The following is a 24,735-nucleotide window of genomic DNA, read 5'->3' as shown; positions in this document are numbered from 1 at the left end:
CTGGCAACATCCTTGTGAATCTTTTCTGAACGCTATCAAGTTTCACAACATCCTTCTGATAAGAAGGAGACCAGAATTGCATGCAATATTCCAAAAGTGGCCTAACCAATATCCTGTACAGCCACAACATGACCTCCCAATTCCTGTACTCAATACTCTGACCAATAAAGGAAAGCAAACCAAATGCCTTCTTCACTATCCTATCTACCTGCGACTCCACTTTCAAGGAGCTATGAACCTGCAGTACAAGGTCTCTTTGTTCAGATCTACCTGGGCTATAGAGTTGACAAGACCATTGTACCATTGGAAGATAAAGTGAGGGTGATTAAAAGTGCCCTGGCTCCCGCATCTGTACCGAAGCTTAGGTCTTTCCTTGGGCTGGTGAATTCTCCCAGAAAATTTATACGTAACCTGGCCTCCATCCTGACACCTTTGCATTAACTCCTAGAAAAGGGCCAGCCTTGGAAGTTGTCACATAACCAAGCCATAGTTTGGCACACTATAATCCTAAGCGAGATCTGGGATTGACATATAATGCCTCCCTGCACCACACTGGGATAGTGTTAGTATGTAAGTGGCCTAATAGAGAGGAATGCGTATAATTACAAGTTGAAACACCATCCGGGAGGCCAAGTAATCTATGCGGACACACTCAGCTGCCTCCTGCTGGCAGATACACCACCAGTGATACTCTCACTGATAGAATCCATAATAGTTTTAATTTTTCTGGACACACTTCCAGTCACAGCTAAAAATATCAGATGTTGGATGCCGTGAGATCCAGTCCTGGCAAAACTGAAACTAGTGGTAGTGATGGGGGACATCAAAGGGCCGTCACAACCAGAAATAAAACCTTTTTAGACCCGTAGAGAATAGCATATTATTATGGGGAGCAAGAGTCACTGCCAGAAATTGACTGAACTCCAGTAGGGTCATCCAGGGGTTTCCAAAATGAAGATGTTGCCTAGAAGTTATGTCTGGTGGCCAGAATTGGATGCAGAAATAGCCACATTGGTGGGGCATTGCCCAGAGTGCCAACAAGGACAAAAATTATTGCCAGCAACTCCCCTACATTTGTGGGAATGGCTGGGTAAATGCTGGCCTCAGTTACATGTCGACTATGCATGTCCTTTCATAGGCTCAATGTGCTTGGTCATTGTGGACAACCACTCAAAATGGTTGGACGTGCTTAAAGTTCATTCGTCAACCCTGGGTTGATGATAGAAAAACTGCGCACATCGTTTGCAATACCCAGACTCTGGAAGTGCTGGTCACAGATAACAGGCCATTGTTTACCAGCAGGGAATTTGAGTATTTCCTAACGTATGCAACATATAATGACAGCTCTATACCATCCATCATCCAATGGTCTGATAGAACAGCAGTCAAAACTTTAAGGAAACGGCCTATAGCTTCACTAGATACCAAATTGTCCTGTTCCTATTTGATTATAGGACCACCCCTCATGAAAATACAGGGATAGCTCCAATAGAGTTGTTAATGGGGAATGTATCCATTATCTCTATAGCTACCTACTTTGATATGCTAGGATGCAAACTATTAGGCCCATGGGATATAATGGCCTTAGATCCATGAGCGTCCTCAATACTTCTCCCTAATCATAGTTATTGTACTTGTCACTTTTGCCCCTTGATTATTCAGTATTTTTGGAATGGTACCAATATCCTCTACCTGATGACTGAGCAAAGTATTCAGCTCTTTTGCAATTTGCTGATTCTCCATTATTATCTCTCTGACCTCAGTCTCGAAGAAGCTTATGTTCACTTTGGCCACTCCCTACCTTTTCAGATACTTAGATAAGTTCTTACTTGCTGTTTGGATATTATTGAGTTTATTCTCAAAGTTTATTTTCTACCTCTTTATTTTATTTTGGTAATCATTTTTGTTTTTTAAAACTGTCACAAGCTTACCATTCATCTTTGATTAGATTCCTTACAGCGCAGAAACAGGCCCTTCAGCCCAACCAGTCCACACCAACCCTCCGAAGAGTAATGTGCCCAGACCCATTTCCCTTTGACTAATGCATCTAACACTGTGGGCAATTTAGCATGGCCAATTCACCTGACCTGCACATCTTTGGACTGTGGGAGGAAACCGGAGCACCTGGAGGAAACCCACACAGACACAGGGAGAATGTGCAAATTCTACACGGACAGTTGTCCAAGGCTGGAATCAAATCCTGGTCCATGGTGCTGTGAGGCAGCAGTGCTAACCACTGAGCCATTGTGCAATGGTGTAAGTTTCCTCTTTCAACTGTATTTATTGCTTTCTTTAACTACCTCTGAGCTGTTTCTCTGCTAAATTTTCTCGCCATGTTCATCACTTTTGATTCACACATTTCCTACCTCCTCAGTTCTGATCTGTTGATGTTATAATTTGAGCCTGTTAATGACATGTGCTATCACATTGTGACAGACAGAAGTGTGCACAGAATGATAGTGACATTGCAGTCATAAGAATTCTCTTACTGTTAATGTTAGATGGAGCCTTAATTGTTGAAGACAAAGGAGATCTATGGGCTACCCATTTTTATTTATTTATAAATCACACATATGTAACCCAGCAAAATTATCTGTGCTAAAATGTACCTTGTGATACTACTGATTTGTTCCTTTTATAGGTTATCTTTCTCTTCCAAACAAAATCAAAGAGGTGTAGCACACTTTCCCTTTGTGAAGCCTTCTTTTCTAACTGGTGTTTGTTTACAGTGAGTAGTGTGGGAAGAATGAGAGAAACTTGAGTGATGCCTTTATCATGACTGAGCAGAAATTATTACTCAGTAAATAAGGACGTGATTTGAAAATGACTCAATTCAGATTGTATGATTAATTTGTGACATGTTCAGCACAAAATAAGTGCACGTTATGCCTTGTAAGCAATGAGCTGCACCATTAATTGTGTATTTGTCAAAAGAAAAATCTGCAGGCAAACAAATGTAGCAAGTGACATTCAGGAATACTGTTTTGACTTAGATTGCAGTGGTGATGCTACAAGAATTGTCAACAGTGAAAGAATAGAGTATTCAGAATATGTACTGTGTTTTTAAAATTTATTCACAGCATGACAGCATCACTGGCTAAACCAGCAGTTATTGCTCATCCTAATTGCGCAGAGGGCAGTTCAGAGTCAACCACAATGCTGTGGGTCTGGAATCATATGTAGGCCAGACCCGATAGGGACAGCAAATTCCTTCCATAGAGGACATTAGTGGATGAGATGAATTTTTCCTGACAATTAACAACAGATTCATGATCATCATTAGACTCTTCATTCAGATTTTCTTTTAATTGAATTCAGATTCTACCATAAAACAAACGAGGGCAGGACTTATATAATTAATGGTAGGGCTCTGGAAACTACTGTAGAATAGAGAGAGCTAGGAGTTCGGGTATATAATTCTTTGAAACAGGTAGACAGGGTGGTGAAGAAGGCATTTAGCACACTTGCCTTTATTGCTCAGACCTCTGTAGACATTGTTGAGGCCTCTTCTGTAGACATTGTTGAGGCCTTTTTTTTTAAGGATTTTACAATGAGACACTGCACTTAAGTTATAGTTAGGCAGAATAATAGGGAGATCACATAGTGGGAACAAGGTGCTGTGTGTTTTAATTCAAACTGATTTAAATTGAGGAGGTACATTACCAACAATGCAGTGAGTAGTGCATTACCACAAGTAGTGAACATAGTATATAGCCAGATGCTACAAACAACAGTCGGATAGAAAGAACAAATGGAGAAAATGTTGGAGATACCAAGCAGGTCTGGCAGCATCTGTGGACAGAGAAGAGTCAGACTGGACTTGAAATGTTAACTCTGTTTCTTCCTCCACAGATGCTGCCAGAAATGTAGATTCATTAAAAATAAACTTCCTGATTTGGTAATGCTGGTTAAGGGAAGAGGTAAGATCTCCTATCTGAAAGTTGGACCTTTAACAACTGACTGAACAAGGAATAGAAACAATGAAATTGCACATAATGTATCACTTCCTTGCTAAATGATTGCTATGAACTTCCAAGCAAGGCCAGTCTCACTGACACATGGTAAGCTGGGCACAAAGACCGTAAAGTATGGTTAGTGGCGCGTACTTTCTTTTCCAGGTTTGCCACATAGCTTTCGGTGAAACATGGAGATAGATTGGTGGTAGCAGTCAGAGGTGAATGTAAAGAATGCACAAAAGGTCAGAAAGCATGAAGAAGAATCTTTGAGTAGCAGGCAGGGAGACAATAGGTTGGAGGATTTTCAGAGGGAGGGATGGGCCAAAGTTAGAATTTTAAATTGGAGGCTCGGTGCAAATTAAATAAACTCAGTAGGGAGAGTATAGGTGAGCAAGACTTGTGTTCTTTCTTCTGTTCTTGTCTGTAAAAGAGACCAGTGATGAATTGTACATGAAACATATCTAAGATAAGGTGCTATATAAATGCAAATTAGTTATTCTACAATCAAAGTGACATATTATTCCTCAATGCTAACATTTCAAAAGCATTCACAGAGTATGAAACACTCCATTACCTCAGATAAAACTTTCCTGTAGGTCATGTTGTTTTCCTGTTATACAAATTGTTTTTTTCCTGTGTGCACTTGAGTGCAAGAATGCTAAATGCAAGTAAAACAAAAATTGAAGGGCTTTATTTATGCACTTAAAGGATGTTTGGATCTAGGTTTGTTTGATAAAATACATAGATACAATTTTTTTTAAAAAATGCCAGCAATGGAAACAAAATCTCTGAAAGTACTCTGTAGAGAATGAGGCAAAATACGATGGGCTGAATCTTAAGATTTTTGGGCCAAGTCCAAGTTGTGTTGAAGTTTTTCGAGGGGTTTTCTTTGTCACAAGGTCTAGTGAGTTTCCTCGCCTGACCTGGCCTCATTAGTTTCCTGGTGTTCCTCATGTCTGGTTTCTGCCTCATCTTAGCAGCACCGTTCTAGAATATGTCACCACTTAGTGGATAACCCAGAACTCACCAGCATCACTGTACCATCTGCAAAAGGTCATTGTGCACCTGGACAAGTGCTGTCAGTATGAAGGTACCCTGCAATGTTCCTGACATTAATATGGACATGGCAGACGGAGAGAAATTGGTGCCCCTCTGTATGGCAGGGGTATGGGTGGAATAGGTACTGACAAGGGATTGTACTCTACCTCAGGACGAGCAATGGACCAGCATTGTTCTAGTTACTACTTGTGTTAAAGCACTTTCAATGATCTGGAAGGATGACCAGCACTGCAGGATGTAGGCAAATATCCTTCTCCACTCCACCAGGGTATGTGCCACCACTTTGTCTCCAATACCTCACACTCACTCGATCTCTGCTCTTGTACCCACCTCCCACCAAGGTTCATGTTCTGATATTCTCACTATTGCCTGTGACATCTTCCTTCATATTCTCACCCACTCCAACCCCCAACACTGCATGCACTCTGTGCTGCCAACTCACAGGCTCACGCCACTTCTACACCTACATAGCAGTAGTGGCTGCAAGGGCCTGATGAAGGGCCTTATGCCCGAAACATTGATTGTCCTGCTCCTCAGATGCTGCCTCACCTGCTGTGCTTTTCCAGTATCACACTCTCTGCTCTGATCTCCAGCATTTGCAGTCCTTACCTTCTTCTTGTAGTGGCACTGCAATCCACTTTCAATTTCTGTAGTATTTGCCTCACTGTCTTTCCAGGAGACTAGTCAGATCAGTGGTAGCAGCCAATCAATTAGCTTCTCACTCCTTATGAGTAGACAATCCTGTCTTAGACCACTGCAAGCAGAGCCTCAACTGGTATCAGAGACTGCTCCAACTTACTGTGCCTAGATCCCCTTCGTGAAGGCTGTATCCCCTTGACTTGACTGGACACTGCTGACAACTGTGACAATCATCCTGGTTTGACTTCTGGGGAAAAAAAGCAAAGCTAGACAGAAGTATTGTGAGCCTGGTATTATGGAAGTTATTCTGGCAATTATGTAGTTAACTTAGTATTGCAATGTATGCCTGGGATCATGTTACAGGGCGCCAATAACAGATAATGGTAGTGCATTGTGATAGGTTAGTTAAATCACTGGGAGATGAGCTAATGCTGAAGGTGATAGTGTTATAATGTGATAGGTTCAGTGTGATGGAGGGAACCAGTGCGACTGACAATGATTAATTTAGAAAGGCAAAGCAAGCCAGCATGATTGGCTATGCTACTGTTATCTGATAAGAGTGGGACCAACAAGTTGTATAAACTGGAGAAGAACAAAGAGCTTGGGAGGAGTCACGGAACACATTTTGCTGGCTCCCACAGCTTTGATTTTGCAAGATGAAAGTTTAATTTCGTGAAGGATTTTTTTTATAGAACATTGAATAATTCTTTCACAACAGTAACTGTAGCTGAGAGTGCAAAGTGCGGACAAGACAAGGTATTGCAATGTAGGACCAAAGTGAATGAGCACTATGTCAGAGAGTGAAGAAGCTGGAAATATAAGCTGGTCCACAGTCCATGAGCTGGGTATGTGCGTCTGAGTGCAAAGTGTAATACTGCAGATTTACAGTGGTAGGTGCAATTGCAGCCCATGATGCAGCATTGAAATACAAAAGTGCCCTGTAAGTGGATTGGAGATGTGCTCTGAGGTTGACATTTATCAGATGCCAGTGTCTGTGAGTTGAGAATATGAGATGTACAAAAGTGAGAGGAGTAGAAATTTTGGGGGAGAGGTTGAAGGGGCTGGAAAGATGAATGAATTGAAGATGGTAAAGATCAGATATTTTAAAAAAATTTAAACATAAGGATGTAAATTTTAACAGCAGTCACCAAGGGTTTTGGCAGGATTTTTGCTGTGGATTTTAGACCCTGAGCTTGGGACTAGAGCCTGGGTGCCAAGCTTCTACACTCTCCATTCTATTGTGGATGGTGAGTGTTATATCATGTCTCTCAGCTAGTATGCACTAGTCCTTTAAGATTCATGTTGATGCTATCTTCACTGAATCACAGCAGGAATCTGATTGTACAAAGACCTCAGTGTCCATCTTACTGGGGCCACTTGCCTCATGACATGCTACAGATGGTCACTGACTTACTCAGTACTAACCCAGACAAAAACGTGCCTGCAATTGTAACATCTATTGATACCAGGAGCTGTAATAAACATCTATTGAATCTTTCAGTATTATGTTGCTCTTATGTTATGGAAGCCAATATAAGTGTCACCTCATCAGGTACAAATACCTAGCTGAAGGTAAAGAGCTCATCCGTCTGTTAACAGCGCGTTGTGAGGGCAGAACAGATCAGGGTTAATGTCGATTGTTGTTTATAAAGAAATGACTTCCAGATTCCAGTTCTTGCCGCAATGAGTGAGCTTCCAATGTTGCTGACTCAGAGGGCCAACAGCTTCAGCTACTAGAAGAGGTGGGGTCTGTGGATACAGATCAAAGGCACCTCAAAATGGAGGCACCCTTGGAGACAAAGGTATTGATTAAAATTTCAGAGGAACCAAGTGGGCAAACCCCCTCTGTTTATAGCGTCAAGGAAAATTACAGCACATTATGTCAGCACCAGTCTGAATATGAGCCACCCAGCCTATTCTCACCTTCCAGCAAATTCCAGTGAGTATTCCTGCTGTGTAAGGAGCATGAACTGTAATGGAGAAATTTAAATCTGATGTTGCTGGAAAGATGAGATAAATTTGGGAGGTGACAACAGCAAGGATCTGAAAGAGAAAGGGATGTAGGAATTAAAGTGATCAGTTATAAGCACTGATATGGTTTTTGATGACAGTCACCATCTTTCTGGGGAAAGTGGAAAAATTGATAATGTTAGCTTGCATGGAGGTCAGTACACAATGTTAGTAGTTCAGCAATTTAATGCAATTAAAATTAAGGGAATTAAAACTTGGGCTTTGAGAAGGCAAGGGGTGAGATAGGAATGCCAGAAAAAGCTGGGAATCAGTGCAGGCCCCATGGAATTTCAGGACCAGTCTTTACTGAATTTTTCTATTTACAGTGTTTCAGTTACTTTTTCATCCACCTGCATATTTCATTGCAGGTTTCTTGATGACTCGATGAATGAACGTAATGTTAAAGCAAGGCCTGGTCTATTTTTTTAAGGTGGTTGTAAAATATCCGATGATCTGATTTGACCGAAATAAGAAATTTGCAGTGGAGTGTAATCGTAGGCCAGGAGTGAACATGGTTTCTGGTGGTGATGGTAGAAGGTAAGACCAGTAGCTTGGGTGCAGAGTGCAAGTGATCCTGATTTCAAAGGGTTCTGTTATATCAGTAGCAATGATGGGACCAGGTGTGATGGATTATTATGCACTACCTAATAATGTAATATATTTCTCCAGGTATGAGTCACTATCCTTCCCAGAGGTAGGATGGGAAACAGTGGTGTGCCTCAGACCCTCAGAACAGAATGCTGTAAATTGCAACCTCCAAGACAGGCAGAGTTTGAGTTTTGTTCATGGGCTCCTGCACCAATCTGAAAGTGTAGGCACTTACGCTGATCCTACAAGCCGTCAGGAATTAGCAGCAGTGAACCCCAGTCGGAACAATCTAGGCATAATTGAAGGGATTGTCCAATAGGGTACTTCCAAGACCTACATTTTAATTGAATTGTTTTGGAATAATCTTTTGCTGGAATGATATCTGCCTCATTGAACGTTTGATGGATAATTGAAGCAGATGTCAAAGGTGAATACGATAATGCTAGCTTCCTGTTTTCTATTACTTCCTGTAGATTTCACTGCAGAATGAATGAATGGCAACAGGAACAATCTGGCTTGGACAATATTCTCTGAACTTCTCTAATCATGCAAATTCTAGAATAGCTGGTGATATCCACAACAATAATGGGTAACTTGCATTTTCCATCATGAAGTTAGAAAAATAAAACGCCCAGCTTATTTTTTTCAATATAAAGAACATCCAATAACAGTATAACTTGTTTTCTCATTAGGGAGACAAGGCAAGAAATCTAGAGCTTTCCAGTTTGAGCAAGTTGGCAACTTTGACAAGCTTACAATGAAAAGTAGTATGACAAATTGGAGAACGGGACTGTGATAATGACTTTCATCTAGTGGATATTTTCCACCACCTAACTGCATTCTCCTGTATAGAATGCTGAGACGCAGGTGCTTGTAAACAGCCAGTGTAGAATTCAAATGTTCATATGTCATTGCCCTAGACAGGCAATTCAAATCTAGTTAGTGTTGATTAGACATGCACATACAGAAACACACCTGAACCTCCTGAGGCTCTGGTATGCATACAAATTGACAGAGTTGCCTCTGTGAGGTAAAAACAATAACTGCAGATGCTGGAAAGCAAATACTGGATTAGTGGTGCTGGAAGAGCACAGCAGTTCAGGTAGCATCCAACGAGCAGCTGCTCGTTGGATGCTGCCTGAACTGCTGTGCTCTTCCAGCACCACTAATTCAGAGTTGCTTCTGTGTTTAGTCTCTGAATAGGTGCCTTGACTCTATTCCACCACTCTCCTCTGTGCTGTGGCCCATAGCTGATGAAAAAGCAGCAACTTCTGTTTCCTTCCTGGTTTTAGTGGTGTTGCACCTCTTGCTTTTTATCAGAGGTGTGCGATGAAGTGTTCTGAGCTGCTCCTGTGCCACGCTGAAGGCTATCATCAAGGAAGTGTAACTGCAGGTGAATGAAGAACAAGGCCAGTGGAGTGATCTAACAGAACTGGAATCTTATCGGAGTCTGAATGACCTAGGATGTGGAGGGATTTGTGGCAGAATTGTGCAGAAATCCAGTGAGGCCTATCTTGACATCAGGAGCAACTTGCTCTGCATCTTTTATTCATCTGCCCAGTGGCAAGACAAGTTTCTCACTGAGCAGTGGTGTCTTCTCAATTAATGTTGATTATTGATCTTTAAACACTTTTTTGATGGTGCAACTCACCTCATTAATATTCAGTATCCAATCTTGCTGAATGATCTTAAACTAGGCACTAATAAAGCTCAATGTGGAGTAGGAGCCTGGTGACTTCAGTTGGCTGCTGTCTGTGAGGAACCTGCATGTTGCACAGGGCACAATCTGGACACATCATACAGGCCTCATCTACAGACACCAACATCCAGCATTCTCCAATCTGTCAGAGTCCTCATGGCTTCTCTTCGATCCACTTGCAGGAGGCACAGAACATGCATTGTACTGGCAACAGTTAGTGAAAGGCTACTTTACTCTCAGGGACAGATATTCTTCTAAGGATAAGAGTATGAAGGCCCATGGAGAGCATCAGCAAGGTTGCCTCCAACACCCCCCACCAGCTCAGACACTGACACCTCAGTGGGAATGTCATGTTTTAGAAGATTTGAAAGTACCAGCTGGTAAGCAATTCACTAGGTCAGTAACTGGCTGAGGATGAAATGCCCCAGGCTACCGGCCTCCAAAGGTCCAGCCACCTGCTCAGTCCCAGGCAGGAGAGGACCCTGCTGTGTTGGGATTTGGGGACTTTAGAGGAAGAGGAGTGGCAGACAGCAGGCAATGGCTCACATTGCTGCAACAGTGCAGCTACGCAATTGGAGACCTAGTTGCCCCAAGTGTAGAATTGCCTGGCCTCCTCCATGGACAATTTGACAGCTGCCATGGAGAACTGCAACCAGTACCCTCAGGATCAACCAGATTTCACTGCATCACCCAGCTATTTAGTCCTCTTGACATTTCCTCAAGATGACAGGATAGTGCCAAGAGGTACCCAGCTGAAGGATGAACTATACATGTCCCTCAAAAGTCCTTTCTCATGACACTCTAAAGGTGACTGGGTCCTCCATCTCCACTCTGACTAGTCCCTCCAAGCCTTGCAGATTAAAGCAGAGGAGAGTCCACAAATCACTGGCAAGATGACCCTCAGAATGTCTGGGTTATCGACACACAAGTGTCACCGGGTCCCACAAATAAATCTCTCGAACCAATAAACTCTTTGGCTGTGCAGGTTTCGTTCAACCCAACTGCAGAACCCGGGGACAAGGCTTGGACATAGTGGGAGGGATATTTGCATGATTATTCATTTTTGGATAAATTTGCTTGTCTTTGTACTGATCCAATTTGTTTGAGTACAGGTCATTCTGCTATAATGTGAATTTTGTTAATGTGATTGATGAATAAGGGGCAACTGTTTCTATAGCGCGAACTTTGAAGATGTGTGTTGGCTGTAATGTGATTACACCACCAATGCTTCAAGCACTGTTTCTAATGCAGGGTTGCACAAGAACGCAACTATTGCGTTATAGAACAAATACCTGTATCTGTGTAGCCCTGAACTGTGCCAACATGATATTGAACTTCATCTCTCTATAGAATTGTACCAGGGATCTGTTTATGCTGAGAACTTGCTGCAGCACGTGAAAACAAGATGAACATGGCCTTCACAAAATAAGTTTTGCTGACACCATTATCCCTCATGATCATACACCCCTATTCTTCCCTTGGCCTCTGTGTGTGCAAAAATGTTGGTGTGAATGAGGTGTTTGTCATTGTTTGGGACAGGGAACTGTACAATACAAAAGAAGACACAGCGTTAAGATCATCAAGGATTAGGCACCACGCAGGTCTGTGTCCTGTACGGTACTGTTCTGGTTGCAATGTTCTTTTTTTCTAAATGCCTCACATCAATGTCTCACCCTTACCCTGCCCACTCTGGGTGTGGCCACAGCATCTTCAATTTCTAACACGTTGGAAGGTAACAGTGAAAGCTTTTCACCCAGCGGCTTCCAACCTCCACCTCTACATGTTGGTGAGGCTCCAAACATCCAGATGAGCCTCAGCACGTCCCTTCTTGATAGTCCTTCTCGTAATCTCAAAGGCATCTCCCCAGGTTCCCATCCACATGAGCTTATAGCTGCTCACTATACATAGCCCCAACCTCTGGTATACGAGGTGACATTGCCAGGTGTGGCCATGCACTTTGCTCAAGGTGCCCCAGACTTTGGATGAAGCCATCTCCTACATTTTCCTGTTCCCATCCATGTTTTATGGTATACACCCCCCACCCAAACAAATAATATTGCCCCCTTCAAAATGGCCAGTACCCTCTCCTTTAACCTACAGCCCCAATATCCAAGAGGTGGCTTCTAGCAGAGCCAATTGTTTCTCTGCAGAGGCCATGGACATTCCACCAAAAAGCTCTACCCAACTGACACTAACTTTTATTAGGCTAAGATTCCGTCCCACTGGTTTAGCACTGCCAAGTGCTGTGAACAGTAGCCTCTCTAGTAGCCATGCTACAGCTCTTCACTTTCACTCACCAAAGGCTTCCATGCTTGCCAGTTTCAGTAAAGGAATATTCCCTGCTGTACCCTTGCCATGTTGACCCTGATGAATTAAACCAAAATTTATTGTCTCTTAGAATATTTAAATGCCTTTTATGACAAATGTACAGAAATTCCCGGACCACTTCAAGCACAGCTGGATAAAACCCAGAACAGGGTGGGATCCTTGACCAAATGTCACTTTAGGAGATTTACTCTCTGTACACACCCAAATTTACCTCCTGGGATAAATTCCCCAAGAGATAAGAGTGCAATCTTTTGATCCAAGGCTGCCTTTGTTTCTTAACTTTGATAGTATAATTTGTTACTTCTTTTCTATTTGCTGCCTTTTCATTTCCTTAGAAATTAGTTTGCTGTGTATTCAGGGTTGCCTTGTAACCAAAGGGGATTAGTTGAGCTGGTGAACTCAATAAACTCTTCTATTTGCACCATCAGCTTTGTTTCTTGATTTTAGTTGAATAGCATCTTGAATTTCAGTTGATATTAATCCAAATCTCAGTAAAAAATATAATACTTTCCTCCCAAGTTTCATCAATTAATTATTTTGTTTTTGTTTTTGGGTGGGACTTACCAAGGTTAGAGGTGTTAATTCAGAATGATGAAAATATTTCTAATTTTCTATGTCTATTTTCAACATCAAGCAATACAAGTTCTAGTAAAACAACATTTGTTTTTGATGAATCACTGTTGACCAGACCTTTGGACTGACTCAGCCACTCATCTGTAAGCATGTTGGAATATGTTATATCTGATTGAGAGGGCAGAGCTGCTCTCTGTTTAATTTCTCATCCAAAAGAAAGTATTTACAATTATGCAGATTGCCCTCAATATTATATTCTAACGATATCCTGGATCATGTATACAAATCCTGGAGGTGACTTGAATTTATAAGATTAGATTCCCTACAGTGTGGAAACAGGCCCTTCGGCCCAACCAGTCCACACCGACCCTCCGAAGAGTAACCTACCCAGACCCATTTCCCTCTGACTAATGCATCTAGCACTATGGGCAATTTAGCATAGCCAATTCACCTATGCTGCACATTTTTGGACTGTGGGAGGAAACCCATGCAGACACGGGGAGAATGTGCAAACTCCACACAGACAGTTGCCCGAGGTGGGAATTGAACCCGGGTCTCTGGCGCTGTGAGGCAGCAGTGCTAACCACAGTGCCACCATGAATTGGCCATGCTAAATTGCCCATAATGTTAGGTTAAGGGGTAAATGTAGGGGAATGGGTCTGGGTGGGTTGCTCTTCAGAGGGTCAGTGTGGCCTCTTTCCACACTGTATTTATCTGGTGCTGTGAAGTAGCAAGATTCACTTATGTATACAATGGTTTTCAGACTGAAATCTATGTGTTTGAAAACCATGTGCACATGGGGCTAGTACATTGTTTCTTATTCTAGGCATTTTTGCATTCACAAAGAGCAATGAGAAAAGAATTTTCCTCTATTTTTCTTTAAAGATGGGGATAGCTCAAAGTTTGGGAGAAGATTTGTAGCTCGGGTGCTATTCAAAAGGGCCACAACACACTGCAGCACACCAGAACTGCAAAAAGAGGAAGAAGAACACCTATACAATGTATTCGCCAAAAACGGATACCCGCGCAATTTCATCAACAGATGCCTAAGGGAAAGACAATGGAATGAGGACATGCCGCAACCCAAAGGACTAGCCACACTACCATACATCAGGAGCATTTCCGAACTGACAGCCAGACTACTGCGACCACTAGGACTCATAACAGCACACAAACCAACAGCCACTCTCAGACAACAATTCACCAGAACGAAGGACCCGATACCCAGCATGAGCAAAACCAATATAGTGTACAAAATCCCATGCAAGGACTGCACAAAACGCTACATAGGACAAACAGGAAGACAGCTAATGATCTGCATCCATGAACATCAACTAACCACGAAACGACACGACCAGCTATCCTTAGTAGCCACACGCAGATGACAAGCAACATGAATTCGACTGGGACAACACTACTATTATAGGGCAAGCCAAACAGAGAACAGCCAGGGAATTCCTAGAGGCATGGCACTCATCCACAGATTCTATCAACAAACACATCGACCTGGACCCAATATACCGGCCACTGCAGCGGACAGCTGGAACTGACAACCGAAAGCGGCAGAGGCAAGCCACTATAAATGCTGGAGGAAACGTCACAGAAGTGCTTCACAGGAGACTCCCAAGCACTGAGGATGTCGCCTAGACAGGGGACGAAACGTTTGCAACACAAATTCCCAGCTCGGCAAACAGAACCACAACAACAGATGGGAATAGTGGATCAAAAAACGTTAGTTTCAGTGCAAACATTATTGCAGCACTGAAGCTTGAAAAGTGACGAATAAAATGAAAACTATACCGTAAGGTTCTGCATACCTTGTGCTCTGGGTAGGGGATTTACAAACTGGACAGGTGGAACACTATTGTATCTGGTACCAAAATGACATCTTGGAAATAATCAGCTGTCAGTAGGATGGCGAGATCTTACACCACAAGGACAAATTTTGTTAAACTGGGCTTTCGCTTGCAAAATTTCAACAGAGTTTATTTTTAGATATAATAATGGAAGTAACCCCCAAGAATATTAAATAGTGGGAACATTTCACTTACGTAATCTTTCACATTGGTACATGCCCAGAATAGATAGTTGATATTATTGAATATCTTGAACTTTTATTGGTGCAGCTCCAATCCTTTATCCATAGGTAAAGCAAATATATTCTTTATTAAAGATTTTCACTATGGGATAATTTCAATATCCTAGAGTCATATAGCATGGGTCAGACCCTTGGGTTCAACTGGTCCACGTCGACCATGTTCCCAAACTAAACTCGTCCCACCTGCCTGCTCCATTCAAACCTTTCCTATTCATGTACTTATCTAAATGTCTTTGAAACATCATAATTGTACGTGCACCCATCATGTCCTCTGACAGTTCATTCCACATAATAATCACACTGTGTAAAAAAAATTGTCTTTCATGTCCTTGTTAAATCTTTCTCCTGTCACCATAATCATATGCCCCTAGGTTTGAACAGCCCCACCTGGTGATTTTATAAACTTCCCTAAGGTCACACGTCAAAAAGTATAAGCCTATTTTTATAGCTCAAACTCTCAATTGCAGGCAATATCCTGACAAATCTTTTCTGAACCCTCTCCAGTTTAATAGTATCTTTCCTATCACAGCGCAACCAGAACTGCACATTGTACTCCAGAAGACACAAATATGTACATATGCATGTGACATCACCACAGGAAATGACGTCACCAACCCAAGGAAAGATAAGCACATAAATAGAAAGTGGATCTTTAACGCCAGTGTTTCACCGGAGGCTCACTGATGGTGTTACCTAGTATGGTGATGAAACGTCTGAAAACGAACCTTCCAGCTCAGTGAGCAAACTTCTATCCAAAGAGTACATATACATTAACCATTTTCATTCAATTGCACCATGACAACTTTTTATATCACTTTGCATTTATATAGCATTTTTCACAATGACCAGGCATGTCAAAGTGCGAACCAATAGCAAAATACATTTAAAGTGTAGTTACTGTTGTAAAGTAGGAATAATGGCAACCAATGTATGCACAACAGCTCTTACAAACAGTAACAATGAGTAAATTTTTGTGGTGTCAATCGAAGGATGAATATTGGCAGAAATCAAGGAGAACTCTCTTGCTTTGTTCAAAGTTGTGCTTTGTAATATTTTGCATGCACCTGAGAAGGCAGATGGTGGCCTGGGTTCAACATTTTATCTGAAAGAAAGTGCTTTCAACTGTACAGACTCCTTTTGCACTGTCTGTCTAGGTTGTCAGCCTTTATTTTGGGTGGAGTTGGATTTCAACCTGGAACTCAGTCTCAGAGGCAAGAATGCTACCAATTCAGCCATGATTCGTGATTCATGTTTAATAGGATGATGCAAACGATAATGAGTCAGCAGTTTTCTTTACATCTCTCCCAGTTTTTATTACCATTGTAATCAATATCTTGCCTAACATCTCAAAACACTTCACAAACAATGCATTCCTTTTGATATAGAAACATAGAAACTAGGAACAGGAACAGCTTAATACACCATTACAGCCTGCTCTGCTGTTCCATATAATTATGGCTGATCTTCTATTTTGACTCCATATTCCCATTTTCTATCCAACCCATTGATGCCTTTAGTATCTAAAAAATGATCAGTCCCTTTCTCGAATATATTCAGTCACCTGTGCTTCTGTGATGGTAAATTAGTCAACTTCTCCTTCTACAGTAGATCTGCCTTCCCTGGTATCAGCCTATGAAGCTTCACTGCACTCATTCTATGGTGAATATACCTTTTCTTAGGCAGTGAGATCAAAACTACACACAGTATTCCAGGTACAGTCTCACTAAGGCCTTTTATAAATGCAATAAAGCATCATTACATCTGAACTCTAATCTTCTTGCAATGAAGGCCAACATACCATTTGCCTGCTGTCATAAAGTTAATCCTTTTTTCTAAAGGCTGTTCTTTTTCTCAAGGATACTGTGTCCTTGATTTTTTTTTCAGAGGGGTTGTAAAACAGTCCTGGCTCCAAATCGACTGGGTTTAGTCAGAGGTAAAAGGGTGTTAAGAGGTCTCTTTGACTATACGTCAACAGATGAGACTTTAGGCCAAAGCTTTTATTGTTTAGAAGTGACCTGTATAATGAAAGGGGAGTGGCCGGTCCTGGAAACTGAAGTTAAGTTACGATCAGTTTCGCCTGTGGAGCTGTGTGGAAACAGGCTGCTAAACTCTGTCTCCTTCTTCCCTTCTAACTTTGACCTGTAAGCTTTTGTCTCGTTTTTACTCTGTTTAAGGGGTTTGTTTATTTGTAACTGCTGTGTATATTTGGAACAGCATAATTAAGTCTAGTTTGGACAGACTAAGTTCTGTAGGTGTTCTTTATTCTGTCCTTTGTGTTTGTGTTTCATTCCATAATTTTGTGAATACGTTTTTGTCTGTTTTAAAACCTCCCTAGTGCCAGGGATTGTGAATAGTCAGGAGAATGTCAGGAAGCTTCAACATAACCAAGACAAATCGAGTCTGTGGGTGGTAGTCAACCTAGTTAACTAAAACGGCTAATTCTCACTGTACACTTACCAAACCAAATTGCAAAGTTATGGTCTGGGCTGCCTACTTCAGAATGTTTTGAGTGGTCTGGCATAATTCATAACACTTCCTAATTACTTATTGCATCTTCCTGTTTATTTGACTGGTATACAAGGACATTCAGATCCATTTGTACACCCACACTTTCATATATCACCATGTAAATAATACTTTACCATTACTGTTTTTCACACTGAAGTGTATAAGTGTACATTTATCCATGTTTTACTGCATCTGCCATATATTAGCCCACAGACTCGATTTGTCTTGGTTATGCTGAAGCTTCCTGACATTCTCCTGACCGTTCACAATCCCTGGCATACCAGGTTTTAAAACAGACAAAAATGTATTCACAAAATTATGGAATGAAACACAAACACAAAGGACAGAATAAAGAACACCTACAGAACTTAGTCTGTCCAAACTAGACTTGAGACAACATACTGTCCTGGAGTCACAGAAAATGTGTCTGTTCCCCTTAATAATGAATCCCCTCTCACTATGGTGCTGCTACTCTTCTTCCTCCCCTACCCGCTCACCACCACCACCCCCCTCCCCCCGCGTCCGTACAGCAGAGCTACCCATGGTGTCATGGACCTGACTACCACTACTATTCAGTGAGAAGTCATCTCTTCCAACAGTATCCAAAATGCTGTAAGTATTAGAGACAGCCACAGGGCTTCCTGCACTATCTGTGTTCCTCTAGCCTGCCGGCATGTGATGTTTGGGTATTGTTATGCAAAATTATTGTGTCAATCATTTTGCATTGGCAATGTCCTATATATAGCCATGAGTAATGAATATTAGCCTGTTATTCTCACCATTAATATTACGTCCAATTTTCTCAGTAAACTGTTTACTTGCACAACCATCAAGCAGCCCTAAAAATCCTGTGCAGGCTGATTAAAGTTACTGTGTGCCTGGCCATGCAAAATAAAAGGAGCCCTTACAGGGAAATGGTGAGGCTGCACACAGTAGAGAAAAAAAATACATTGATTAGTTTTAAAAAGAAATGCACAAACCTTGCCAAAATGTTCACAAGACAACTTTGTGACAATTGCGTACAGCCCTACATTTTATGTGAATTTCCAGATTGGTCCTTTTTGCATTATTATCCTATTTTATTAGAATAGGACAAAGGCACGGTGGCTCAGTAGTTAGCACTGCTGCCTCACAGCGCCAGGGACCCAGGTTCGATTCTAACCTTAGGCAACTGTCTGTGTGGAGTTTGTACATTCTCCATGTATCTGCGTGGATTTCCTCCCGCAGTCCAAAGAAGTGCAGTCTAGGTGAATTGGCCATGCTAAATTGCCTGGAGAGTTAGGTGCATTAGTCAGAGGGAAATGGGTCTGGGTGGTTTGCTCTTTGGAAGGTCGGTGTGGACTTGTTAGGCTGAAGGGCCTGTTTCCACACCGTAGAGGAATCTAATCTAAAATTATTACTTTTCTACTAGTAACTGGAAAAACCACAGACTTGTTTTATTTGTTCACAAAATGTCCCTAAGGGTTCTGGCTTATCCCCACTTCTCATGGGTATTTATGTCTAGATAATAAAAGCTAGCTTAGTCAACGATGCCCAAATCCTCACAAACAAATTTAAAAGATCATAGGAACAGCATTAAACCAAGTTTTCCATTCACTAGATTGTGGCTGATTATTATCAGAACTCTATTTACCCTCCTTGGTTTCATACCGCTTAGTAAATTTGCCCATCAGAAATCTGTTAATTCAGTTTTGAAATTATTGAGAATATCAATTTAGAGTTCTCTCAAGCTTGACATGTGTATATGATTCAATCTTACAATAAATGAAAATCACCTGTCATTGATCAGCAGTGGTTACTTGTCAAAGTTTTGTTTTCTATATTTAACTGAACCCATAGCTATGGCCGTACTCATCAAAGTGCAGAATACATGTTTTTTCATCTAGATTGTCGAAATTTATTTGAAACTTTTTCCAGTGGCTATTTCTCATATTTTTTCCTTACACCATTTCCTGATGTGTGGTGTATCCATGCCTATAATTTTACTATAAGTCATTAACAAAGTCTACAGTCTAGAAACAATTGCATTCAATAGAATGTTCTTTCAGAAACAAAAGGTGAGAAAATGAAATACCAACAAGCACCATGGAAAATTTAATTAGGGTTCCTCCATTGGGGAGTTTTGTAAAATCAGGACTTCTGCTATAACTGGAGATCAGAAAAGGCAGCTTGAGTCCATTTCTTCAGGATAAATTTCCTTGTGTTGCATTTGGCCAGTAGCTATGGATGAAAATGCATTGGCGAGATTCTGCAAATTGAGATTACTAATTTTTCAGCTCAAATGTTTGACAAAATGTTGGCGTACATAATCACTCATTGTATCAAACATTCAATGATAGCTTTATTAATAATGAAGGACCATGACTTAGATGTGAAAAGACACTTCAATAGCGTGTTTGTGAACAATAACCTCTTAACTGAACTGCTGAAATCCAAAACCATAATAATGTCGCATACTATGACATGGAATGTCTTCTGAGGAAGATGCATTTCAATTTCGGCCACTCAGCGTAACATGATCTCTGAAACTCATTTTGTTTGTTCAGGAAACAGCATGATGGGCCAAGGATTATACTATGGAAATGTAAGATAGAATGGCTGTAAAATTGGGCTCTATCCAGATCATTGTTATCTGTCACAAAAGCTAGAGTCACAAAATTGGTGGATGACCTCTCCCCAGCCAGTTCTGCCATGCCTTGCATAACATACAGTGTTTTGGAAAGGAACTAGTGCAGGTGTGATGTGCATGCACCAGAAGCATGCCGAGCAGGTAGATCAAAAAGTTGCCACTGAACTTTTGTTCAGCTCCTTGGAGATGACTTTCGGCTAATTGAAGGACCATGTCACTTTTCCAGGGATTCAGATTTCCCAATGTTACTTGGAGCTATCAGTTGAATCCAGGAGACTCTGAGTTGCAAAGCAATAAGGAGATTGGCTGCGCTAGATGAGCCAGGATTTATTGTCCAGCCCTGAAAGACTCTTGAGAAGCTGGTGGTGAACTGCAGACACCATGCTGTAGAATTTAGGAAGTGAGTTGCAGGATTTTGATACAGCAACAGTGAAGGAACAGTAATATAATTCCACATTAGGATGGTGTGTAACTTGGAGGGAAGCTTTGTAGTGGTGGAGTTCCTTTATCCTTCTTGTTGGTAGAAATTATGGGCTTGAGAAGTGCAGTTGGAGGAGGTTTGGTGAGTTACTGCAGTGTGTCTTGTAGATGATGCTGCCACTATGTTTGACGGTGGAGGGAATGAAGAATGATGATGTACCAACAACGAAGGCTGATTTGATTTGGATGATGATGAGCTGCTTAAATGTTGTTAGAGATCCTTTTGTACAAGAAAGTGGACAGTATTCTATCATACTTTTAACTTGTGCCTTATAGATGATGGAAAGACTTTATGGAATTAGATGTGAGCTATTTCATTACAGAATTCCCAACCTCTGACCAGCTGCTGTAGCTGCAGTATTCAGACTATTGTCAATGGTGACTCATAGGATATTGTTAATGGGAGATTCAGTTATGATGATAAAGCAGATCAGGTAGGCACCTTTATACTGGTATGTCATATATTGTGATGTAAGCTAACAGCATTAAAGATACAGACCTATTTCACAATATCCCCCCTTTTCCCTTTAAAGAAGAGGAACCCTTTTCCGATAAGATGGAGAATGATTTGTATAGCTGCATTTAGATAATGAATTTAGTTAAACTTTTGGTGGATGTATGTCAGAATCAGATCTACTCATTCTACACTTATCTGATTTTTGCTGTGCAGCTTCATCTGCAGTGTGCTGTCTTTCATTGATGATGATTTGTATCATTAGATGTTGATTGTCATCGGTATCGGAGTTATCATCCTGGGTCATGAGTGGTTTATTTTGTGCAGCTTGGGTGTGTTGCCTGGTTCTTCACAGGTCTTCATTTCTGCTCATTACAATGTCACATGACCTAGACTGAACATATGTCATTGCATCTTGTCACACGTGTGATTGTATGAAAATCTCAAACTCTCATGCTTTGTCCTGGCTTAAGTTGGTTTTTGCCTCTTTAATGGTCTGATCACATGATGTCATGATGATGTAATCAGCCATTTTGAGTGGGAAACAGCTTAATCTAATCTTGCTGTCTGTTAAATGAACAGCACCTTGATAAAGCTCCTGCAGTTGAACACTTTGGACTTATGGTCCTTCTTGGAATGTAAAAGGCTGCTGGCTTGATGATCATGCTCTTCTACCATTTTCTTTGTTCTTCTCAACAACATGTCATGCACATGTGGTTAGATGGTCAGAATGTGTGAGGGAAGAACAGTATGGGTTTGTCTCCAAATATGAGAAGTACCAGTGAGGAGAAATTGTTGCCTTGAGGAGTATCTCGGAGGTTTATAGCTATCTGAACATATTTTCAAGTGGCTTTACACTTGACGATGGTGAATTTTACTGTATGAACAATGTCCTGTGAGACTGCTTGACTGAGAATAGTGAGGAGAGAGATAATATATTGAACACTCCATTTCTGGACATGTCCTGAAGGTTGTCAGCGAACTATTGTCAGGTGCAATTTATTGAGGAGGGCTAAATATATTGAATATAGCAGTATCAGTGACCATTACACTAGGGATATCTTTGATTCATTGTACAACAGCAGACTCAAAGGAGTTGGTCACCAGAACATAGCTGTATCCTTGAACATGGAAAAGATCAGTTGCGATTCTTGTACAGTGAGAATAAATTTCTTGTGGAAAGGGAGGTTCTCTCAATGGTTGAAGTTCATGGCATTGACATAGCTCACAAATTTAATTAGTTGATACATGTCCTTATTTATATTGCAACATAAATATAAGGATTCATATATCAATCTCTTGATTTTTGTTTGGTGTGACTAACACATATATATGGCTTAGCATATCTTCATGTAAGTGTGTGGAATTACCACTTCTTTGCCTTTGGAAATTATACACCTAGTGTGTCCCATATCATCTCCGAATGACCAGAATGAATGTGCTAGCTCAGGGATCTTTTGGGTGCATTCAGACAACTCAGTGATGATGGTCATTGTGAGCTGTTGCAGCTAGTAATCTCTGATGTGGCTTGCTGAACCTACTGTATCAGGCTATGATCAAAATGTTACAAATGACCAAATTAGATCAATGTTAAAGCTGTGTTCCAAATCACATTCAATAATATTGGTTTGTAGGTTTAAAGAAACATCTTTGTTCTTAGCAGCGTTTGGAAGTTGCCTAAAAGTAGTCATTTGGGACCAGAATTTAAATGTAATAATTTGGAAACTAGTTAAACTCCTAAATTGTACCCTTGGATCTTTGAAGTAGTCATTGGTGTCTGGAAGTGCACTTGAGAAAGGTTCTGGATAATTAATTTCTAATGTTTTGTGGTCGGTATGAATAATGAAATGCTTACATACGTAGGAAACCATTTTATTTCAAAAACTAAAACAGATTTCTTTTCAATACAGTTTTACCTGATTTGTCCTTAGAGCTTTAGCACCAAACACATTCGGCTTGCAGTCCTGCAATAGCCATGCTCCAAACATTTCTGGGAAGTATCTTCCTCCAATTGGTAAGCTCAGAGGATCATCATATTGCAAAACACACTGGTTGGATGATTAAGAATTTTTGAAACATTGAAAAGTAACCTTGTGATCTTTCAACCTCATGTATGGTGCATTTTTATGGACAATATAAATTTATCTTTGTCTTGTGGTGTAGGCTGGGATCAGAGATGTACAGTTCCAATGTTTACAAGACATTTGGATAAATACATAAGTAGGAAAAGGTTGGAGGGATTTAGATTAGATTACATTACAGTGTGGGAACAGGCCCTTCGGCCCAACAAGTCCACACCGACCCGCCGAAGCGCAACCCACCCATACCCCTACATTTACCCCTTACCTAACACTAAGGGCAATTTAGCATGGCCAATTCACCTGACCTGCACATCTTTGGACTGTGGGAGGAAACCGGAGCACCCGGAGGAAACCCACGCAAACACGGGGCAAACGTGCAAACTCCACACAGTCAGTCGCCTGAGGTGGGAATTGAACCCAGGTCTCTGGCGCTGTGAGGCAGCAGTGCGAACGACTGTGCCACCATGCCGCCCAAGGAGCAATCTGACAGACCCGTTTTACCACAGAATGAAAGATTTATTTCCTTGATTTATCCCAGTGCCTTAATTGGATATGGGCCAAATGCAAGCAGGTAGAACTAGTTTAGTTTGGGAAAATGGTTGGTATGAACTAATTGGACCATGCTGTATGTCTCTTTGACTATATGACTCTATTTAACAATTGTCCCATTCCAGATTTCTCCTGCCTATTGTGAAGGCCTTGACACATTGAGTTACAGGTCAAAAGGTGTCAGCTCCTCAGTGACAATTATGAATATGCGAGCCTCAAGAGTGAGTGGCAGTATTTAACCAGCACCTATACAGAAACTTATAAAAACCAGCAGAGGACAATAAAAAAGCAATAAGGCAGGATGGGGGCAGGGGAGGAGAGGTGAGAACTCTCCTTTAACTCCATAGCAGTCCCAGTCAATATTTGGAAAATTAAAACCCCTACTATTACAATCGTATTTTCTCACATATATCTGAGATCTATCTACATATTTGCTCCTCAATTTCCTTCTGACTACTGGGGGGGGTGGGGGGGGGGGGGCTATAGTGCAATCACATCAAGATGATCATCCCTTTCTTATTTCTAATTTCAACCCAAATGTTTTCATTGGATGGTCCTTCAGAATTGTCCTCTCTAATTACAGTAGTAATGTGTTCCATAATTAAAAATACCACTCCCTCACCTCTCATGCCTTCCTTCCTACAGCATCTAAAATCTGGAACATTGAGCTGCTAGTCCTGTCCTTCCCTCAGCCAAGTTTCTGTAATAGCTATGATGTCCTAGTCCCATGTTACAATACATGCCCTGAGTTCATCAGCCTCACTTGTAAGACCCCTTTCTTGAAATAAATGCAGTTTAATTCTTCAGGGTTGTCTTGACCTCTCTCTTGCTGTTGTCCATCTTTTCCAATTAACTTGCTCTTTTCTGATTCAGAACCATCCTCATCTGTCTTTCTATTTTCATTTCAGCTTAGGAACCCCTCACACTCCCTCTCCCGAAATAGAATTAGCAAACCTCCCCACCAGGATATTTCCCGTTCAGGAGAAACCCATCCCTTTTGAACAGACCTTTTCTACCCCAGGAAAAATCTCAATGATCCAAGATTCTGAATCCTTGCACATTGCACCAACTCTCCAGCCATTGA

At 41.2% G+C, this 24,735-nt stretch overlaps 1 protein-coding gene across 5 annotated transcripts in view; it reads left to right on the top strand.

Annotated features, from left to right (window-relative positions):
- Positions 1-24,735, top strand: part of LOC140485692 (alpha-1,3-mannosyl-glycoprotein 4-beta-N-acetylglucosaminyltransferase B-like) — a 242,426-nt gene that overhangs the window by 45,648 nt on the left and 172,043 nt on the right. The window contains exon 1 of one of the 5 annotated variants that reach the window (XM_072584113.1): positions 6,339-6,499. The exons of 3 other annotated variants lie outside the window; for them this stretch is intronic. In XM_072584113.1, the coding sequence (XP_072440214.1) occupies positions 6,436-6,499 (64 nt within the window). In that variant the 5' untranslated portion in view covers positions 6,339-6,435. Of the gene's footprint in view, positions 1-6,338; positions 6,500-18,049; positions 18,071-24,735 lie in introns of those variants that run through there. One more of the 5 variants, XM_072584114.1, reaches the window with a different exon arrangement.

The sequence above is a fragment of the Chiloscyllium punctatum genome, chromosome 14, assembly GCF_047496795.1.
Source record: "Chiloscyllium punctatum isolate Juve2018m chromosome 14, sChiPun1.3, whole genome shotgun sequence".
NCBI classification, from domain to species: domain Eukaryota; kingdom Metazoa; phylum Chordata; class Chondrichthyes; order Orectolobiformes; family Hemiscylliidae; genus Chiloscyllium; species Chiloscyllium punctatum.
Note: the sequence above shows the minus strand (reverse complement) of the source record. Positions and strands in the feature narration are given on the sequence as shown.